Source organism: Scyliorhinus canicula, chromosome 2 (assembly GCF_902713615.1).
Source record: "Scyliorhinus canicula chromosome 2, sScyCan1.1, whole genome shotgun sequence".
NCBI classification, from domain to species: domain Eukaryota; kingdom Metazoa; phylum Chordata; class Chondrichthyes; order Carcharhiniformes; family Scyliorhinidae; genus Scyliorhinus; species Scyliorhinus canicula.
Genome location: NC_052147.1, coordinates 152,699,543 through 152,723,336, shown reverse-complemented (window position 1 = coordinate 152,723,336; position 23,794 = coordinate 152,699,543). Strand labels below are relative to the sequence as shown.

At 51.2% G+C, this 23,794-nt stretch overlaps 1 protein-coding gene across 4 annotated transcripts in view; it reads right to left on the bottom strand.

Moving 5' to 3' along the window:
• LOC119959801 overlaps positions 1–21,161 on the bottom strand; it is a 114,853-nt gene extending 93,692 nt beyond the window's left edge. For all 4 annotated transcript variants that reach the window (XM_038787898.1, XM_038787900.1, XM_038787909.1 and 1 more), the window contains exons 1-3: positions 20,248–21,161; positions 18,267–18,533; positions 7,750–7,906 (exon numbers count right to left, since the gene is read on the bottom strand). In XM_038787898.1, the coding sequence (XP_038643826.1) occupies positions 7,750–7,906; positions 18,267–18,533; positions 20,248–20,334 (511 nt within the window). In that variant the 5' untranslated portion in view covers positions 20,335–21,161. The remainder of the gene's footprint in view (positions 1–7,749; positions 7,907–18,266; positions 18,534–20,247) is intronic.
• Positions 21,162–23,794: the final 2,633 nt, after the last annotated feature.

Here is a 23,794-nt window from a genome sequence, read left to right as displayed (position 1 = left end):
CCTCACACACACTGTACCCCATCCAACTCCCCACCCTCACACACACTGTACCCCATTCAACTCCCCACCCTCACACACACTGTACCCCATCCAACTCCCCACCCTCACACACACTGTACCCCATCCAACTCCCCACCCTCACACACACTGTACCCCATCCAACTCCCCACCATCACACGCACTGTACCCCATCCAAATCCGCACCCTCACACACACCGTACCCCATCCAACTCCCCACCCTCACACACACACACACACCTTAACTCATCCAACTCCCTACCCTCACACACACTGTTCCCCATCCAACTCCCCACCCTCTCACACACTGTACCCCATCCAACTCCCCACCCTCACACACACTGTGCCCCATCCAACTCCCCACCCTCACACACACTGTACCCCATCCAATTCCCCACACACACACACACTGTACCCCATCCAACTCCCCACCCTCACACACACTGGACTCCATACAACTCCCTACCCTCACACACACTGTGCCCCATCCAACTCCCCACCCTCACACAGACTGGACTCCATACAACTCCCTACCCTCACACACACTGTACCCCATCCAACTCCCCACCCTCACACACACTGTACCCCATCCAACTCCCCACCCTCACACACACTGTGCCCCATCCAACTCCCCACCCTCACACACACTGTACCCCATCCAACTCCCTACCCTCACACACACTGTGCCCCATCCAACTCCCCTCCCTCACACACACTGTACCCCACCCAACCCCCCACCCTCACACACACTGAACCCCATCTAACTCCCCACCCTCACACACTGTACCCCATCCAACTCCCCACCCTCACACACACTGTAGCCCATCCAACTCCCCACCCTCACACACACTGTGCCCCATCCAACTCCCCACCCTCACACACACTGTACCCCATCCAACTCCCCACCCTTACACACACTGTACCCCATCCAACTCCCCACCCTCACACACACTGTAGCCCATCCAACTCCCCAACCTCGCACACACTGTACCCCATCCAACTCCCCACCCTCATACACACGCACTGTACCCCATCCAACTCCCCACCCTCACACACACTGTACCCCATCCAACTCCCTACCCTCACACACACTGTAGCCCATCCAACTCCCCACCCTCACACACACTGTACCCCATCCAACTCCCTACCCTCACACACACTGTAGCCCATCCAACTCCCCACCCTCACACACAATGTTCCCCATCCAACTCCCCACCCTCACACACACACACTGTACCCCATCCAACTCCCCACTCTCGCACACACTGCCCGAAATTCAACTCCCCACCCTCACACGCAATGTTCCCCATCCAACTCCCCACCCTCACACACACTGTGCCCCATCCAACTCCCCACCCTCACACACACTGTACCCCATCCAACTCCCCACCCTCACACACACTGTACCCCATCCAACCCCTGACCCTCGCACACTGTACCCCATCCAACTCCCCACCCTCATACATACTGTACCCCATCCAACTCCCCACCCTCACACACACTGTCCCCCATCCAACTCCCCACTCTCGCACACACTGCCCGAAATTCAACTCCCCACCCTCACACGCAATGTACCCCATCCAACTCACCACCCTTACACGCACTGTACTCCATCCAACTCCCCACCCTCACACACACTGTGCCCCATCCAACTCCCCACCCTCACACACAATGTTCCCCATCCAACTCCCCACCCTCACACACACTGTACCCCATCCAACTCCCCACCCTCACACACACTGTACCCCATCCAACCCCTGACCCTCGCACACTGTACCCCATCCAACTCCCCACCCTCATACATACTGTACCCCATCCAACTCCCCACCCTCACACACACTGTCCCCCATCCAACTCCCCACTCTCGCACACACTGCCCGAAATTCAACTCCCCACCCTCACACGCAATGTACCCCATCCAACTCACCACCCTTACACGCACTGTACTCCATCCAACTCCCCACCCTCACACACACTGTGCCCCATCCAACTCCCCACCCTCACACACAATGTTCCCCATCCAACTCCCCACCCTCACACACACTGTACCCCATCCAACTCCCCACCCTCACACACACTGTACCCCATCCAACCCCTGACCCTCGCACACTGTACCCCATCCAACTCCCCACCCTCATACATACTGTACCCCATCCAACTCCCCACCCTCACACACACTGTCCCCCATCCAACTCCCCACTCTCGCACACACTGCCCGAAATTCAACTCCCCACCCTCACACGCAATGTACCCCATCCAACTCACCACCCTTACACGCACTGTACTCCATCCAACTCCCCACCCTCACACACACTGTGCCCCATCCAACTCCCCACCCTCACGCACAATGTTCCCCATCCAACTCCCCACCCTCACACACACTGTACCCCATCCAACTCCCCACTCTCGCACACACTGCCCGAAATTCAACTCCCCACCCTCACACGCAATGTACCCCATCCAACTCACCACCCTTACACGCACTGTACTCCATCCAACTCCCCACCCTCACACACACTGTGCCCCATCCAACTCCCCACCCTCACACACAATGTTCCCCATCCAACTCCTCACCCTCACACACACTGTACCCCATCCAACTCCCCACCCTCACACACACTGTACCCCATCCAACTCCTGACCCTCGCACACACTGTAGCCCATCCAGCTCCCCGGTGCTATGTCTTTTCGTCCGACGTCATTTCGTCCAACAACACTTCGTCCACGTCTTTTCGTCCAACGTCTTTTTGTCCGCACGTCTTTTGGTCCAACGTCATTTTGTCCGGTGATTTTTTTCGTCAAAGATTTTTTGTAACTTGACTTTTAGTAACTTGCTTAGTAGCACTCCACTCCACTTTAACTTTTGTACATGGAAATATTCTCTAATGCACATAATATACAATAAAGGATCTTTATTACCGGCCTCTTTCCTTTAACGAGCCTCGTTAAAGGATAGTTATTATCGTTCTCTCCCCTTTAACGAGCCTCGTTAAAGGATAGATATTATCTGTCTCTTTCCTAATCCCGAATTCGCCCATCCCGAAATGGCAAAGTTCATTGTGTCAACGAAGAGTAAACGGAAGGTGGCTGATGGAAATAACTATATCTACGATTTTCATTCGAGCAGTGCAAACCTAGGAAAAGAATACTGGAGATGTGAGAAAAGAAGGCTATGTTCAGTGCGGATTCACACGGTCACGGAAAACAATGAGCCTAAAATTATTTATTTCTCTAATGAGCACCTTCATCCAGCTGATGTCGATTCGTTAAATGCTAGAAAAGCAGTTGCAGAAATAAAGCATGAAGCAGTGGAAAACATAGCAGCAAGTTCGCGTAGCATACTAGCGGCCAAGTTTACGCAGCTATCAGAAAATACCTGCTCTCAACTCGCTAGGTTGCCCGTCGTCTCAAGGACTATTCAAAGGTGCCGACAAAAAAATTCTGGATTTCCCGCTAATCCAGCGGCTAGACACGGTTTTGAAATACCTGACAAATATTGCAAGCTTGACAATGGCCAGCAGTTTCTGAGGTTCGATTCGGGCGTCGAGGATCAACAGCGCTTACTAGTATTCGCATCAGAAAGTGCTCTTCAGGATTTAGCATCATATCGTCATTGGGCATGTGATGAAACATTCAAGATTGTGCCACAACAGTGGTTTCAACTGTTCTGCATTCATGTACAAGTTAAAGGTAGCAGTCTACCACGGGTCTTTGCATTACTGCCGAATAATAATTCATCATTCCTTAAAATTCGATGTTTTTCAGCATTAGCTTTCCTCCCCGTTGAAGATGTCGAAGAGGCTTATGAAGATTTGATAGACGATGAAGAAATACCTGCTGAATTCATCGTTTACTTTGACTTGACTTACATAGGCATTGTGAGAGGACGTGGTGCCAGACGAAGGAGAGAAACACCTACGTTCCCGACGGCTGTCTGGAATGTTAATCAGCGTATTCTACAAGATCTACCGAGAACAAATAATGCTGCTGAGGGGTTTCATTCTGCGATAAAGCGTTCGGCGGGTGGAGCTCATTTGAATATCTGGAGGTTAATCAAAACTCTGAAGGAAGAGGAAGGGTTAATAATAGGCAAAAAGGCTCAAATTCTTCGGGGGGATCAGGCGACTTCATGTACGCGATATAAGAAAATAACTGAACGCCTCAAAAGATTGGTCGTTGAATATGATCCCACAGCGAAAATTGATTTCTTGAGGAATGTTGCTCACAATTTACATCAATTTTAAGTAATTTCGGGAATTCATCAGTAGTAAACTTTTAGATCTTTTTAACTGCATTTTTAGATTTTTTAACTTTTTAACTGCATTTTTAAGCTTGCATTTTACTTGAATTTCATCAATTACTTGCATTTTAGCAATTAAATTCACTTGCTGTATTGTGCCTGCTTTCAATCAATTAAATGCTTTTATACGGAGTTGATTTGCAATTGGTTAATTGGACGAAGTGACGTTGGACCAAAAGACGGGCGGACAAAAAGACGTTGGACCAAAAGACGTGGACGAAGTGTCGTTGGACGAAATGACGTCGGACGAAAAGACGCGACACGCAGCTCCCCACCCTCACACTCACTGCACCCCAACTCCCCACCCTCACACACACTGTACCCCATCCAACTCCCCACCCTCACACACACTGTACCCCATCCAAATCCCCACCCTCACACACACACTGTACCCCATCCAACTCCCCACCTCACACACACTGTACCCCATCCAACTCCCCACCCTCACACACACTGTACCCCATCCAACTCCCCACCCTCACACACACTGTACCCCATCCAACTCCCCACCCTCACACACACACATTGTACCCCATCCAAATCCCCACCCTCACACACACACTGTACCCCATCCAACTCCCCACCCTCACACACAATGTACCCCATCCAACTCCCCACCCTCACACACAATGTACCCCATCCAAATCCCCACCCTCACACACACACTGTACCCCATCCAACTCCCCACCCTCACACACACTGTACCCCATCTAACGCCCCACCCTCACACACACTGTACCCCATCCAACTCCCCACCCTCACACACTGTACGCCATCCAACTCCCCACCCTCACAAACAATGTACCCCATCCAAATCCCCACCCTCACACACACACTGTACCCCATCCAACTCCCCACCCTCACACACACTGTACCCCATCTAACGCCCCACCCTCACACACATTGTACCCCATCCAAATCCCCACCCTCACACACACACACTGTACCCCATCCAACTCCCCACCCTCACACACACTGTACCCCATCTAACACCCCACCCTCACACACACTGTACCCCATCCAACTCCCCACCCTCTCACACACTGTGCCCCATCCAACTCCCCATCCTCACACACAATGTACACTATCCACTCCCCACCCTCACAGACACTGTGCCCCATCCAACTCCCCACCCTCACACAGACTGTACCCCATCCAACTCCCCACCCTCACACACCCTGTACCCCATCCAACTCCCCACCCTCACACACACTGTACTCCATCCAACTCCCCACCCTCACACACACTGTACCCCATCCAACTCCCCACCCTCACACACACTGTACTCCATCCAACTTCCCACCCTCACACACACTGTACCCCATCCAACTCCCCACCCTCACACGCACTGTACCCCATCCAACTTCCCACCCTCACACACACTGTACCCCATCCAACTCCCCACCCTCACACACACTGTACTCCATCCAACTCCCCACCCTCACACACACTGTGCCCCATCCAACTCCCCATCCTCACACACACTGTACCCCATCCAACTTCCCACCCTCACACACACTGTACCCCATCCAACTCGCCACCCTCACACAGACTGTACCCCATCCAACTCCCCACCCTCACACACCCTGTACCCCATCCAACTCCCCACCCTCACACACACTGTACTCCATCCAACTCCCCACCCTCACACACACTGTACTCCATCCAACTTCCCACCCTCACACACACTGTACCCCATCCAACTCCCCACCCTCACACACACTGTACCCCATCCAACTCCCCAACCTCACACACCCTGTACCCTATCCAACTTCCCACCCTCACACACACTGTACCCCATCCAACTCCCCACCCTCACACACACTGTACCCCATCCAACTCCCCAACCTCACACACCCTGTACCCTATCCAACTCCCCACCCTCACACACACTGTGCCCCATCCAACTCCCCACCCTCACACACACTGTACCCCATCCAACTCCCCACCCTCACACACACTGTACCCCATCCAACTCCCCATCCTCACACACACTGTACCCCATCCAACTCCCCACCCTCACACACACTGTACTCCATCCAACTTCCCACCCTCACACACACTGTGCCCCATCCAACTCCCCACCTCACACACACACACTGTACCCCATCCAACTCCCCATCCTCACACACACTGTACCCCATCCAACTCCCCATCCTCACACACACACACTGTACCCCATCCAACTCCCCACCCTCACACACCCTGTACCCTATCCAACTCCCCACCCTCACACACACTGTACCCCATCCAACTCCCCACCCTCACGTACACTGTACCCCATCCATCTCCTACCCTCAAACACCTTCTCATTCTGGACTCCTGTCCATATATTGCAGAAAGCTAGGCTGAAACTCCTTCATCTTACTTTTGAATGCCACAATGTGCTCACCCCGCCCTTTCTCTATCATCTTCTCCAGGCAAATAACCCTCAGAGATATCTCTGCTCTCCTCTAGTTCTGGCCTCTTACACATCACTGAATTTAGTGGCGCCCACGTCTTCAGTAGCCAGGGCTCCAAGCTCTGGATATCCCTCATTATATGGTGGCACACTGGCTAGACTGCTGCCTCAATAGGGAGGGGGAAGGGGGGGGGGGGGGGTGAGGGGGACATGGGATGAGTCAAAGAATAAGGAAGAAAAAGGAAGGAGAGGGAACAGGAGGGGGCCGTGCCAAGGAAGGAGTGGGCAGAGGGTGCACCCAAGATGAACCCAGGACAGGCAGACAAGAAGACGGGCTGATGGCAAATTACACCTGAACCATGAAGTATATAAATTACTGTAAATATCTGGCCCTGTGAAGGTGGCAACGAAATTTGAAAAACCCTAATAAAAAAATATTTTTTTAAAAAGCTCTGCTGGCTTACAACGTCAGGGACCCAGGTTCAATTGCAGCCTTGGGTGACTGTCAAGGTGGAGTTTGCACTTTCTCTGGGTGGGTTTCCTCCGGATGCTCCGGTTTCCTCCCACAATCCAACAATGTGCAGGTTAGGTGGATTGGCCATGCTAAATTGCCCCTTGGTGCAGGTTAGGTTATGGGGGTGGGGTGGATGGGGCAGTGGTCCTGGATGGAGTGCTCCTTCAGAAGGTAGGCGCAGGTTCGATGGGCCGAATGGCCTCCTTCTGAACTGTGGAGCTTCTATGATCCTTAAACATCTCTGCCTCGTTTTGCTCCTTTCAAACACTCCTTAAACCCGACCTCTTTGACAAAGGTTTTGGACATTTGACCTTACATCTCATAATGAAATGAAATGAAATGTAAATCGCTTATTGTCACGTGGCTCTGTACACTTTGCTTTCTGATGCTTTTGTGAAACGTATTGGCAAGTTTCAGTACCATAAAGGTGCTGAATATAAGTTGTTGTTGTTGGTGCACTGTATGACTTCCCTGTGTGCTCCCATCCCCTGGATACAAACAGATGACCAAACTTACCCGAGGCTCGTTGCCGATAAGGACCACAGGTCTCAGCCAGGCAGGCAAGGTATCGCTTGGCCGAGTAGCCAGGGCGGATTTTACGATTCCCCGGCTGATTCCGGTGTCCGATGGGGAAATGCAGGTAAGGTTCTGCTCGCTTGAGGCCTGAGCCATCCTGGAAACAAAGCATCAATTTTTCCTTAAGGAAACTTCCACGCAGGGAGAGGGGTCTAAACTGCAGTCAACACAAATTTAAACATTTCTCTCTTCATTTTTAGCAAAGCTCAGTCAACCCAAACTGAGCCACGCCTTCCCAATAAATCATTCCCACGCACCAAAATTCTCACTGTGTCCCCCATGGTGCCCGCACACCACATTGGGTGAAGCATGACAGGTGGAGGGGCAGGAGTCAGATTCTGAAAATGCTTCCACCACTGGATTCACCTGGGTGAAGTCAGTCACTGAGAGGAAACAATTCCTTATCTGGAGATGCTGCCTGATTGTCTAGCCAAGACCGATTCACTGCCCAAACTGTCTAGCCAAGACCGGTTCACTGCCCAAACTGTCTAGCCAAGACCGATTCACTGCCCAAACTGTCTAGCCAAGACCGATTCACTGCCCAAACTGTCTAGCCAAGACCGATTCACTGCCCAAACTGTCTAGCCAAGACCGGTTCACTGCCCAAACTGTCTAGCCAAGACCGATTCACTGCCCAAACTGTCTAGCCAAGACCGATTCACTGCCCAAACTGTCTAGCCAAGACCGATTCACTGCCCAAACTGTCTAGCCAAGACCGATTCACTGCCCAAACTGTCTAGCCAAGACCGATTCACTGCCCAAACTGTCTAGCCAAGACCGATTCACTGCCCAAACTGTCTAGCCAAGACCGACTCACTGCCCAAGCTGTCTAGCCAAGACCGATTCACTGCCTAACTGTCGAGCCAAGACCGATTTAGGGCAGCAGGGTAGCATGGTGGTTAGCATAAATGCTTCACAGCTCCAGGGTCCCAGGTTCGATTCCCGGCTGGGTCACTGTCTGTGTGGAGTCTGCACGTCCTCCCCCTGTGTGCGTGGGTTTCCTCCGGGTGCTCCGGTTTCCTCCCACAGTCCAAAGATGTGCGGGTGAGGTGGATTGGCCATGCTAAATTGCCCGTAGTGTCCTCATAAAAGTAAGGTTAAGGGGGGGTTGTTGGGTTACGGGTATAGGGTGGATACGTGGGTTTGAGTAGGGTGATCATGGCTCGGCACAACATTGAGGGCCGAAGGGCCTGTTCTGTGCTGTACTGTTCTATGTTCTATGATTCACTGCCCAAACTGTCTAGCCAAGACCGATTCACTGCCCAAACTGTCTAGCCAAGACCGATTCACTGCCCAAACTGTCTAGCCAAGACCGATTCACTGCCCAAACTGTCTAGCCAAGACAGATTCACTGCCCAAACTGTCTAGCCAAGACCGATTTACTGCCCAAACTGTCTAGCCAATACCGGTTCACTGCTCAAACTGTCTAGCCAAGACCGATTCACTGCCCAAACTGTCTAGCCAAGACCGATTTACTGCCCAAACTGTCTAGCCAAGACCGGTTCACTGCTCAAACTGTCTAGCCAAGACCGATTCACTGCCCAAGCTGTCTAGCCAAGACCGATTCACTGCCCAAACTGTCTAGCCAAGACCGATTCACTGCCCAAACTGTCTAGCCAAGACCGATTCACTGCCCAAACTGTCTAGCCAAAACCGATTCACTGCCCAAACTGTCTAGCCAAGACCGATTCACTGCCCAAACTGTCTAGCCAAGACCGATTCACTGCCCAAACTGTCTAGCCAAGACCGATTCACTGCCCAAACTGTCTAGCCAAGACCGATTCACTGCCCAAACTGTCTAGCCAAGACCGATTCACTGCCCAAACTGTCTAGCCAAGACCGATTCACTGCCCAAACTGTCTAGCCAAGACCGATTCACTGCTCAAACTGTCTAGCCAAGACCGATTCACTGCCCAAACTGTCTAGCCAAGACCGGTTCACTGCCCAAACTGTCTAGCCAAGACCGATTCACTGCCCAAACTGTCTAGCCAAGACCGATTTACTGCCCAAACTGACTAGCCAAGACCGATTCACTGCCCAAACTGTCTAGCCAAGACCGATTCACTGCCCAAACTGTCTAGCCAAGACCGATTCACTGCCCAAACTGTCTAGCCAAGACCGGTTCACTGCCCAAACTGTCTAGCCAAGACCGATTCACTGCCTAAACTGTCTAGCCAAGACCGATTTACTGCCCAAACTGTCTAGCCAAGACCGGTTCACTGCTCAAACTGTCTAGCCAAGACCGATTCACTGCCCAAACTGTCTAGCCAAGACCGATTTACTGCCCAAACTGACTAGCCAAGACCGGTTCACTGCTCAAACTGTCTAGCCAAGACCGATTCACTGCCCAAACTGTCTAGCCAAGACCGATTCACTGCCCAAACTGTCTAGCCAAGACCGGTTCACTGCTCAAACTGTCTAGCCAAGACCGGTTCACTGCCCAAACTGTCTAGCCAAGACCGGTTCACTGCTCAAACTGTCTAGCCAAGAACGATTCACTGCCCAAACTGTCTAACCAAGACCGATTCACTGCCCAAACTGTCTAGCCAAGACCGGTTCACTGCCCAAACTGTCTAGCCAAGACCGATTCACTGCCCAAACTGTCTAGCCAAGACCGATTCACTGCTCAAACTGTCTAGCCAAGACCGATTCACTGCCCAAATTGTCTAGCCAAGACCGATTCACTGCCCAAACTGTCTAGCCAAGACCGATTCACTGCCCACACTGTCTAGCCAAGACCGGTTCACTGCTCAAACTGTCTAGCCAAGACCGATTCACTGCCCAAACTGTCTAGCCAAGACCGATTCACTGCCCAAACTGTCTAGCCAAGACCGGTTCACTGCTCAAACTGTCTAGCCAAGACCGATTCACTGCCCAAACTGTCTAGCCAAGACCGATTCACTGCCCAAACTGTCTAGCCAAGACCGACTCACTGCCCAAACTGTCTAGCCAAGACCGGTTCACTGCCCAAACTGTCTAGCCAAGACCGATTCACTGCCCAAACTGTCTAGCCAAGACTGGTTCACTGCCCAAACTGTCTAGCCAAGACCGGTTCATTGCTCAAACTGTCTAGCCAAGACCGGTTCATTGCTCAAACTGTCTAGCCAAGACCGATTCACTGCCCAAACTGTCTAGCCAAGACCGATTTACTGCCCAAACTGTCTAGCCAAGACCGGTTCACTGCTCAAACTGTCTAGCCAAGACCGACTCACTGCCCAAGCTGTCTAGCCAAGACCGATTCACTGCCTAACTGTCGAGCCAAGACCGATTTAGGGCAGCAGGGTAGCATGGTGGTTAGCATAAATGCTTCACAGCTCCAGGGTCCCAGGTTCGATTCCCGGCTGGGTCACTGTCTGTGTGGAGTCTGCACGTCCTCCCCCTGTGTGCGTGGGTTTCCTCCGGGTGCTCCGGTTTCCTCCCACAGTCCAAAGATGTGCGGGTGAGGTGGATTGGCCATGCTAAATTGCCCGTAGTGTCCTCATAAAAGTAAGGTTAAGGGGGGGTTGTTGGGTTACGGGTATAGGGTGGATACGTGGGTTTGAGTAGGGTGATCATGGCTCGGCACAACATTGAGGGCCGAAGGGCCTGTTCTGTGCTGTACTGTTCTATGTTCTATGATTCACTGCCCAAACTGTCTAGCCAAGACCGATTCACTGCCCAAACTGTCTAGCCAAGACCGATTCACTGCCCAAACTGTCTAGCCAAGACAGATTCACTGCCCAAACTGTCTAGCCAAGACCGATTTACTGCCCAAACTGTCTAGCCAATACCGGTTCACTGCTCAAACTGTCTAGCCAAGACCGATTCACTGCCCAAACTGTCTAGCCAAGACCGATTTACTGCCCAAACTGTCTAGCCAAGACCGGTTCACTGCTCAAACTGTCTAGCCAAGACCGATTCACTGCCCAAGCTGTCTAGCCAAGACCGATTCACTGCCCAAACTGTCTAGCCAAGACCGATTCACTGCCCAAACTGTCTAGCCAAAACCGATTCACTGCCCAAACTGTCTAGCCAAGACCGATTCACTGCCCAAACTGTCTAGCCAAGACCGATTCACTGCCCAAACTGTCTAGCCAAGACCGATTCACTGCCCAAACTGTCTAGCCAAGACCGATTCACTGCCCAAACTGTCTAGCCAAGACCGGTTCACTGCCCAAACTGTCTAGCCAAGACCGATTCACTGCCCAAACTGTCTAGCCAAGACCGATTTACTGCCCAAACTGACTAGCCAAGACCGATTCACTGCCCAAACTGTCTAGCCAAGACCGATTCACTGCCCAAACTGTCTAGCCAAGACCGATTCACTGCCCAAACTGTCTAGCCAAGACCGATTCACTGCCCAAACTGTCTAGCCAAGACCGATTCACTGCCCAAACTGTCTAGCCAAGACCGATTCACTGCCCAAACTGTCTAGCCAAGACCGGTTCACTGCCCAAACTGTCTAGCCAAGACCGATTCACTGCCTAAACTGTCTAGCCAAGACCGATTTACTGCCCAAACTGTCTAGCCAAGACCGGTTCACTGCTCAAACTGTCTAGCCAAGACCGATTCACTGCCCAAACTGTCTAGCCAAGACCGATTTACTGCCCAAACTGACTAGCCAAGACCGGTTCACTGCTCAAACTGTCTAGCCAAGACCGATTCACTGCCCAAACTGTCTAGCCAAGACCGATTCACTGCCCAAACTGTCTAGCCAAGACCGGTTCACTGCTCAAACTGTCTAGCCAAGACCGGTTCACTGCCCAAACTGTCTAGCCAAGACCGGCTCACTGCTCAAACTGTCTAGCCAAGAACGATTCACTGCCCAAACTGTCTAACCAAGACCGATTCACTGCCCAAACTGTCTAGCCAAGACCGATTCACTGCCCAAACTGTCTAGCCAAGACCGATTCACTGCCCAAACTGTCTAGCCAAGACCGATTCACTGCCCAAACTGTCTAGCCAAGACCGGTTCACTGCCCAAACTGTCTAGCCAAGACCGATTCACTGCCCAAACTGTCTAGCCAAGACCGATTCACTGCTCAAACTGTCTAGCCAAGACCGATTCACTGCCCAAATTGTCTAGCCAAGACCGATTCACTGCCCAAACTGTCTAGCCAAGACCGATTCACTGCCCACACTGTCTAGCCAAGACCGGTTCACTGCTCAAACTGTCTAGCCAAGACCGATTCACTGCCCAAACTGTCTAGCCAAGACCGATTCACTGCCCAAACTGTCTAGCCAAGACCGGTTCACTGCTCAAACTGTCTAGCCAAGACCGATTCACTGCCCAAACTGTCTAGCCAAGACCGATTCACTGCCCAAACTGTCTAGCCAAGACCGACTCACTGCCCAAACTGTCTAGCCAAGACCGATTCACTGCCCAAACTGTCTAGCCAAGACCGAATCACTGCTGAAACTGTCTAGCCAAGACCGATTCACTGCCCAAACTGTCTTGCCAAGACCGGTTCACTGCTCAAACTGTCTAGCCAAGACCGGTTCACTGCCCAAACTGTCTAGCCAAGACCGATTCACTGCCCAAACTGTCTAGCCAAGACTGGTTCACTGCCCAAACTGTCTAGCCAAGACCGGTTCATTGCTCAAACTGTCTAGCCAAGACCGATTCACTGCCCAAACTGTCTAGCCAAGACCGGTTCACTGCTCAAACTGTCTAGCCAAGACCGATTCACTGCCCAAACTGTCTAGCCGAGACCGATTCACTGCCCAAACTGTCTAGCCAAGACCGATTCACTGCCCAAATTGTCTAGCCAAGACCGATTCACTGCCCAAACTGTCTAGCCAAGACCGATTCACTGCTCAAACTGTCTAGCCAAGACCGATTCACTGCCCAAACTGTCTAGCCAAGACCGATTCACTGCCCAAACTGTCTAGCCAAGACCGACTCACTGCTCAAACTGTCTAGCCAAGACCGATTCACTGCCCAAATTGTCTAGCCAAGACCGATTCACTGCCCAAACTGTCTAGCCAAGACCGATTCACTGCCCAAACTGTCTAGCCAAGACCGATTCACTGCCCAAACTGTCTAGCCAAGACCGATTCACTGCCCAAACTGTCTAGCCAAGACCGATTCACTGCCCAAATTGTCTAGCCAAGACCGATTCACTGCCCAAACTGTCTAGCCAAGACCGGTTCACTGCCCAAACTGTCTAGCCAAGACCGATTCACTGCCCAAACTGTCTAGCCAAGACCGGTTCACTGCTCAAACTGTCTAGCCAAGACCGATTCACTGCCCAAACTGTCTAGCCAAGACCGATTCACTGCCCAAACTGTCTAGCCAAGACCGGTTCACTGCTCAAACTGTCTAGCCAAGACCGATTCACTGCCCAAACTGTCTAGCCAAGACCGATTCACTGCCCAAACTGTCTAGCCAAGACCGATTCACTGCCCAAACTGTCTAGTCAAGAACGATTCACTGCCCAAACTGTCTAGCCAAGACCGATTCACTGCCCAAACTGTCTAGCCAAGACCGATTCACTGCCCAAACTGTCTAGCCAAGACCGATTCACTGCCCAAACTGTCTAGCCAAGACCGATTCACTGCCCAAACTGTCTAGCCAAGACCGGTTCACTGCCCAAACTGTCTAGCCAAGACCGATTCACTGCCCAAACTGTCTAGCCGAGACCGATTCACTGCCCAAACTGTCGAGCCAAGACCGATTCACTGCCCAAACTGTCTAGCCAAGACCGGTTCACTGCCCAAACTGTCTAGCCAAGACCGATTCACTGCCCAAACTGTCTAGCCAAGACCGATTTACTGCCCAAACTGTCTAGCCAAGACAGATTCACTGCCCAAACTGTCTAGCCAAGACCGATTCACTGCCCAAACTGTCTAGCCAAGACCGGTTCACTGCTCAAACTGTCTAGCCAAGACCGGTTCACTGCCCAAACTGTCTAGCCAAGACCGATTCACTGCCCAAACTGTCTAGCCAAGACCGACTCACTGCCCAAACTGTCTAGCCAAGACTGGTTCACTGCCCAAACTGTCTAGCCAAGACCGGTTCACTGCCCAAACTGTCTAGCCAAGACCGATTCACTGCCCAAACTGTCTAGCCAAGACCGACTCACTGCCCAAACTGTCTAGCCAAGACTGGTTCACTGCCCAAACTGTCTAGCCAAGACCGGTTCACTGCTCAAACTGTCTAGCCAAGACCGATTTACTGCCCAAACTGTCTAGCCAAGACCGGTTCACTGCCCAAACTGTCTAGCCAAGACCGGTTCACTGCTCAAACTGTCTAGCCAAGACCGATTTACTGCCCAAACTGTCTAGCCAAGACCGATTCACTGCCCAAACTGTCTAGCCAAGACCGGTTCACTGCTCAAACTGTCTAGCCAAGACCGGTTCACTGCTCAAACTGTCTAGCCAAGACCGATTCACTGCCCAAACTGTCTAGCCAAGACCGATTCACTGCCCAAACTGTCTAACCAAGACCGATTCACTGCTCAAACTGTCTAGCCAAGACCGATTCACTGCCCAAATTGTCTAGCCAAGACCGATTCACTGCCCAAACTGTCTAGCCAAGACCGATTCACTGCCCAAACTGTCTAGCCAAGACCGATTCACTGCCCAAACTGTCTAGCCAAGACCGGTTCACTGCTCAAACTGTCTAGCCAAGACCGATTCACTGCCCAAACTGTCTAGCCAAGACCGGTTCACTGCCCAAACTGTCTAGCCAAGACCGATTCACTGCCCAAACTGTCTAGCCAAGACCGGTTCACTGCTCAAACTGTCTAGCCAAGACCGATTCACTGCCCAAATTGTCTAGCCAAGACCGATTCACTGCCCAAACTGTCTAGCCAAGACCGGTTCACTGCCCAAACTGTCTAGCCAAGACCGATTCACTGCCCAAACTGTCTAGCCAAGACCGGTTCACTGCTCAAACTGTCTAGCCAAGACCGATTCACTGCCCAAACTGTCTAGCCAAGACCGATTCAATGCCCAAACTGTCTAGCCAAGACCGGTTCACTGCTCAAACTGTCTAGCCAAGACCGATTCACTGCCCAAACTGTCTAGCCAAGACCGATTCACTGCCCAAACTGTCTAGCCAAGACCGACTCACTGCTCAAACTGTCTAGCCAAGACCGATTCACTGCCCAAATTGTCTAGCCAAGACCGATTCACTGCCCAAACTGTCTAGCCAAGACCGATTCACTGCCCAAACTGTCTAGCCAAGACCGATTCACTGCCCAAATTGTCTAGCCAAGACCGGTTCACTGCCCAAACTGTCTAGCCAAGACCGATTCACTGCCCAAACTGTCTAGCCAAGACCGGTTCACTGCTCAAACTGTCTAGCCAAGACCGATTCACTGCTCAAACTGTCTAGCCAAGACCGGTTCACTGCCCAAACTGTCTAGCCAAGACCGATTCACTGCTCAAACTGTCTAGCCAAGACCGATTCACTGCTCAAACTGTCTAGCCAAGACCGATTCACTGCCCAAACTGTCTAGCCAAGACCGGTTCACTGCCCAAACTGTCTAGCCAAGACCGATTTACTGCCCAAACTGTCTAGCCAAGACCGATTCACTGCCCAAACTGTCTAGCCAAGACCGATTCACTGCCCAAACTGTCTAGCCAAGACCGATTCACTGCCCAAACTGTCTAGCCAAGACCGATTCACTGCCCAAACTGTCTAGCCAAGACCGATTCACTGCCCAAACTGTCTAGCCAAGACCGATTCACTGCTCAAACTGTCTAGCCAAGACCGATTCACTGCCCAAACTGTCTAGCCAAGACCGATTCACTGCCCAAACTGTCTAGCCAGGACCGATTCACTGCCCAAACTGTCTAGCCAAGACCGATTCACTGCTCAAACTGTCTAGCCAAGACCGATTCACTGCTCAAACTGTCTAGCCAAGACTGATTCACTGCTCAAACTGTCTAGCCAAGACCGATTCACTGCCCAAACTGTCTAGCCAAGACCGATTCACTGCCCAAACTGTCTAGCCAAGACCGGTTCACTGCCCAAACTGTCTAGCCAAGACCGGTTCACTGCCCAAACTGTCTAGCCAAGACCGGTTCACTGCTCAAACTGTCTAGCCAAGACCGATTCACTGCCCAAACTGTCTAGCCAAGACCGATTCACTGCCCAAACTGTCTAGCCAAGACCGATTCACTGCCCAAACTGTCTAGCCAAGACCGATTCACTGCCCAAACTGTCTAGCCCAGACCGATTCACTGCCCAAACTGTCTAGCCAAGACCCATTCACTGCCTAAACTGTCTAGCCAAGACCGATTCACTGCCTAAACTGTCTAGCCAAGACCGATTCACTGCCCAAACTGTCTAGCCAAGACCGATTCACTGCCCAAATTGTCTAGCCAAGACTGGTTCACTGCTCGAATGGTCTGGACAAGGCTGATTCACTGGTTAAACTGTCTAGACAAGACTGATTCACTAGTCAAACTGTCTAGAGAAGGCTGATTCACTAGTCAAAGTGTCCAGACAAGGCTGATTCACTAGTCAAACTGTCCAGACAGGCTGATTCACTAGTCAAACTGTCTAGACAAGGCTGATTCACTAGTCAAACTGTCCAGACAAGGCTGATTCACTAGTCAAACTGTCTAGCCAAGACCGGTTCACTGCCCAAACTGTCTAGCCAAGACCGGTTCACTGCCCAAACTGTCTAGCCAAGACCGGTTCACTGCTCAAACTGTCTAGCCAAGACCGATTCACTGCCCAAACTGTCTAGCCAAGACCGATTCACTGCTCAAACTGTCTAGCCAAGACCGATTCACTGCCCAAACTGTCTAGCCAAGACCGATTCACTGACCAAACTGTCTAGCCCAGACCGATTCACTGCCCAAACTGTCTAGCCAAGACCCATTCACTGCCTAAACTGTCTAGCCAAGACCGATTCACTGCCTAAACTGTCTAGCCAAGACCGATTCACTGCCCAAACTGTCTAGCCAAGACCGATTCACTGCCCAAACTGTCTAGCCAAGACCGGTTCACTGCTCAAACTGTCTAGCTAAGACCGATTCACTGCCCAAGCTGTCTAGCCAAGACCGATTCACTGCCCAAACTGTCTAGCCAAGACCGATTCACTGCCCAAACTGTCTAGCCAAGACCGGTTCACTGCCCAAACTGTCTAGCCAAGACCGATTCACTGCCCAAACTGTCTAGCCAAGACCGATTCACTGCCCAAACTGTCTAGCCAAGACTGATTCACTGCCCAAACTGTCTAGCCAAGGCTGATTCACTGCCCAAACTGTCTAGCCAAGACCGATTCACTGCCCAAACTGTCTAGAGAAGACTGATTCACTAGTCAAACTGTCTAGAGAAGGCTGATTCACTAGTCAAAGTGTCCAGACAGGCTGATTCACTAGTCAAACTGTCTAGACAAGGCTGATTCACTAGTCAAACTGTCTAGACAAGGCTGATTCACTAGTCAAACTGTCTAGACAGCCTGCCAAACCTGCATAAATGTGGATGATCGAAATTCTGATGACTCTGTCATACCCACCGTTCTCTGTCCGTAGGCAAGGACTGCCATGGCCAGGTCCTGCAGAGTGGTGAATCGGAGCCTTGCCCTGTGTCTCCACTTGGCAGCATGCTGGCGCTGCCAGGATTGCAAGGCCAAGTCTTCGGAGTAGAGTACCAGGGCCCCTCGACGCGTGCTGAAGGTTTTGGGAGGTGCTGGCTTAAGGTGATGGTGTAGGAAGCCCTTGGGATTGTGCAGTTTGAGAGAGACACAATCAGAATTCCTCGTGGACCTCCAGTTAAAATAATCCTGTGAAAGGGAAGCAAGGAAGAAGAGAAGAATATAATTCCGGAATAACGGATGGTCAGTACAAAGAAGGTCGGTTTACCAATGAGAGTACTTAAACCCAGTTGATCAATTCGTTCACATTGGAAACAGGCACAGAAAAAAACATTCGGCCCATCATACTTCCCCTGTTGACTCTTTGAATGAGAAATCCAGCCCACAGCCCTGTTGGTTGTTCCTTCCTCCAATTCCCTTCAGAAGTTACTCCTAAGCCGCCTTCCACCATCCTTTCAGACGATCTATTCAAGATCACACATCTAGCTGTGGTAAAAAAAATTAACTCAACACATGTTGGGCGGAATCGAATGACAGCAATGGGGATCTCAGCTACTGACTGGAGAACCGGAGAGAGGTCCATGACGGCTCTTTCTGGGGAAGTCCACTGGAATGGCCTACCAACCGGGTATCGACGGGCCTACCAGCTGGACCCTGGGCCCCAGTAATCCTGCCAACCACAAGCTGCCAGCCAATCAGAGACTGGAAACTCTTCTGTACCCGCAACGCCAGTGGGGAGCAGGTGGCTGCTGCTGGTATGACACACACCTGAGGCCTCAGATCGAGGAGGCAAACATGAGTGAAAGTGGGCGAGGGTGAGTTTTGGGAGGCTTTGAACGGATCCCTCCACCCCCTCCACAAGCCCTCTCCTGCTACTGGGCCCCTCAATCAGGTACTGTACCTTTGAACAAGAGAACCCCTCCGAGGAGCCGCTGAACACACCGGGGTTTGTTTATCATTTGCCAATTATCTTCAGTTTGCGCCCCCTGGTTATGGAATCTCTTGCCAGTGGAAACAGTTTCTGCTGACATCATTATCAAAACCCTTTGATTATTCCCTATCTGCCCTTAACCATTCCAACAGAGTGGCTTAGCGTAGCCTGCTGTTGCCACTGCCCGGTGACCTGTAGGGAGTCAGGGAGAACGCCTTCCTGAACCCCTCACTCCATGGCCCCTCTCTGTACCACTCTCCCCCTCACACCCACTCCCTGTGCCCTTTCCGACCTCTCTCTCTGATCCCCTCAATGATCCTCTTCCATTAACTCCACCCCGATCCCTCCCTGTTGCCCTGATCCAGCCCCCCTTGTAATCTTCTACCTCTGACCCCCTCCCTGTTTCTTTCACCCTGACCGCCTTTCTGTGCCATTCTCTTTGACCTCTTGGCGCCATTCTCATGGGACAGTGCCAATTCTGTCACCATTCCCATTCCTGGGTGGCATCACAGTTATAAAGGAGTCACAATGTTTCTCACTGAGGTTGGCCGGTTGGTCAGTAATAATGGCACTGGCTCTTTGAAAACCAATTCACTGGTGACACTGGCCTGTGCGAGAACCAATTGAGCCCAGCAAGCTGGGTGAGGTCAGGAGGAAGTAACATCAGCAGGAGCCTGTTCCAGGCCAGAGGAGTCCAGAGTTTCTGGGCTCAGTGCCTGGGTTGGGGGTGAGGGTGCAGGTTGGGGCCCTTCATATATTTAGGTACTCCGGATCGCCATCCAGGCCTGGGCCCCGAGATGCACCTCCATCTCCAACTAGGCCGTCTCTACCCCTAGCCTGAGGGGAAGTCTGGGTTCCGACTCCCAGCCTTCCCACCTAGTTTACAGCAGGCCTGTGGGGTAGGCCTGCAGATCGCTGGCTTTCCTCAGATTACCCGACTCATTGAACAGAGGATCCCATTTATGGCCTCACCTGTGCTTCAAGGTAAACATCCAATCGCTCGTGTTCCCTGTTTACCAGCTGCCCACTGCCGCGGCTCAGTGCGGACAAGTTCCACATCTCGCATACTCCCAAATCCTCCTTAGTCCTCTCCAATCCAATTTACATTTCCCTCAGCAAGTTTCACTACTGCTGATTGGAAGGCACTGCGTACCTGCAATCCAATTGGATCCCTAATTCAAACGGAGCAGCATTACAATGGACTCCCAATCCTGATGAAACTGAATCCCAGTGGATCCCAAATCCCAACATAAAGGCACCTGTGGATCCAGAATCCTGCTGGCACAGGATCCTGATAGATCTCTAATTCCTAAGGAACAATATATTGGTGGACTGTGAATCCCAGAGGAACACAAACCCAGTGACCCCCCAATACAAATGTAGCAGCATCGAAATGGATCCCTAACACCTGTGGAACAGAATCTCAATACATCCCTAATTCCAACAGAACAGCACCCATGGATCTCCACTCCTGGAAGAACATGATCCCAGTAAATCCCTCAGTCATTTTCAGCACCATCAAAGTGGATCTCTAATCCCAATGGAAGACAAACTCAGTAGATCTCTAATTCAAATCATGCAGAGTCCCAGTGAATCCGTAACCCTGATGGAACAGAATCCCAATTGATTCCTAATTCGGGCGAAGCAACATTTCACTGGACCCCCAATCCGAGTGGAACAGAATCATAGTCGATTCCCAATCTAGGTGAAGCAGCCTGTCGGTGGATCCTTAATTCTAATGGAACAGCATTTTAGTGGATTCCTAGTCCCAGTCGAACACAATCCTGGTGGAACAGAAGTCAGGTGGATCCCGAGTCCCCGTAGATCCCGAATCCTGGAGCCGAGCTGGGGTGGATCCTGGATTTCACTGGAATGAAGGAGTTTAATGGCTGGAAGCTAGTGGCCGCTGACAGTCTCTCCCTCTGGCTCTGTGCCGTGTTACTCAGTTGCCATAGGAACAGCAAGACACAGCTGAACGAGAACAAACAGCCCACAGGTTGTTTGTAAGGAGCAAGCTTACACCACCCTTCTTCCCTTACACAGTGTGATTTTAAACTCCTTTATTATTCTCATTTCAAAGTGAGAGGCTCTGTAATTTTACATGTCAGATCTGTCTGTGTCTGGGTCCTTTGTGAGTCCAATGAGGTGTTTACTGAGAAGGGCGTTCTATTACTTGTTCGTAATATGTCGTTACTCTCTGCTTTCCTTCCAGAATGGTCTGGTGGTTAGATTTCAAAGGCACTACCAATCTTCAATTCAAAGCAACATAGGTTTAATGAATAATGAATTAAATACTAATGAGTTTGTTCACTCTTACAGAATTATAACTGGTGATCAAGTAAATCAGAATAAGTATTAACTATATTTAACTATAAGTGTTAACTATGCTGTAACTCTCTGTAACTGCTGTCTCGTCGCTCCTGGTTCGAAGGTGACCAAGATCCTTTGAGATCCCAGGGTCTGGATTTTCCCAAAATGGGACTATGTCCCCGCGCCGACGTAAAAGCGTTGCCGTTTCACTCCCGAGTTTCCAGTAAAAAAGATTAGTCGATTCACTCACCTTCAGGGGGCTAGCAGGGAAGCATTGTGATTCATTCAGCTTTATCTGCGGATACGGGCCCCCGCACTGCCAGCCTGGAGTCCACACATGCGCACGGCGGTGGACACTAGCGGCCGCGCCCAGCGCCTTGGCGAACTCGGACTGCGGAGGCAGCTGAAGAATATAGGCTCCCACGATTGGCTGCGTGCCCAAAGATCCGACCGGTCCGATCTGTCTCCCGGCCGCCTATAACTCTTTATATATAGCAGCATATGAAATGAAATGAAATGAAAATCGCTTATTGTCACAAGTAGGCTTCAATGAAGTTACTGTGAAAAGCCCCTAGTCGCCACATTCCGCCGCCTGTCCGGGGAGGCTGGTACGGGGGAGGCTGGTACGGCATATATACATATCACTACAAAAGGGACATCTGGAGTATTGTGTACAGTATTGGTCTCCTTATTTCAGGAAAGATGTAAACATATTGGAAGCAGTTCAGACAAGGTTTACCCAGACTAATATCAGGAATGGCCGGGTGTCCTGTGAAGAAAGGTTGGAGACGTTAGGTTTGTACCTACTGGAGTTCACAAGAACACAAGGAGACTTGGTTGAAACCTTGCAGATTGTGAGGGGTATTGACAGGGTGGATGTGGAGAGGATGTTTCCACTTGTGGAAGAATCTAAAACTGGGGGGTCATTGTTTAAAAATAAGCGGTTATCTGTTTAAAACAGAGATGAGGGCAAATGTTTTCTCTCAGAGGGTGGAGAGCTTGTGAATCCGCTTCCTGAAACAGTGGTTGAGGCAGAGTCTTTGAATATTTTTAAGGTAGATTCTCAATTAACAAGGGGGTGAAAGGTTATCAGGGGTGTGCCGGAATATGTGGGGTTGAGGCTAAAATCAGATCAATCATGACTTAACTGAATAGCAGAGTAGGCTTGAGGGGCCTTGGCCTACTTTGTATGATGATATGAGACAGATTAGAGCTTTGGCTGTGATGCACTATCAGGTTAGGTTGAGGAATTTGGTGGTGCGGAGGAATTTGGAAAGGTTAGCGTCATGGTCCTGCTGGTCGTGGCCGCAGATGGTGACGTTATCCAGGTGTGGGAAAGTGGCCCGCAGTCCGTACCAGTCAACCATTTGGTCCATCTTCCATTGGAAGACCGAGACCCCGAAGGGAACCGTAAGGAATGGTAAAGGTGGCCGTCCGCTTCAAACGTGGTGTACTGGCGGTCCGCCTTGCGAATGGGGAGCTGGTGGTCGGCAGATTTCAGGTCCACTGTCGAGAAGACCCGGTACTGTGCAATCTGATTGACCATATCCGATATGCGTGGGAGGGGGTACGTGTCGAGCTGCGTGTACCGGTTGATGGTCTGACTGCAGTCAACGACTGAAGTGTTGGGCAGTGTAGACTTGTGAAGCTAACATATGCCACCAACACTGAAGAAGGTTCAACTCTATTTTATTAACTACTTATAAAATAATAGACATACGACAACTGTGGGTTTAAATGATGCTCGTTTAACCAGAGACCTGTGCCTGTCCGAACCAGTTGAATCTCTCAGCACGTGGTGTGAGTCTGTACTAAACTTGATGAGCTCTTGTGCTTCTGAGAGGCAGCATCAGAATGAGCGAGAAAAATGATGCCCTCTGCCTTTGTAGTGTGTGTGTTCTAACTGGTGATTGGCTGCGGTGTTTGTGCCTGTTGATTGGTCCAAGTGTATGTCCATCAGTATGTGTCTGCACCATGATATACTGGTGTATATTATGACAACGACCATCCTGTTTTTCTCCCCAGTTTTCACCACTACCACTTGGGCTCTCCAGGGGCTGTTGCTGGCCTCGATAATACCTTCCCGTAGCAGCCGCTGGACCTCAGACCTGCTGAAGGTCCTATCCTGGGCACTGTACCGTCTGCTCCTGGTGGCGACGGGTTTGCAATCCAGGGTGAAGTTCGCAAACAGGGAAGGTGATTCAACCTT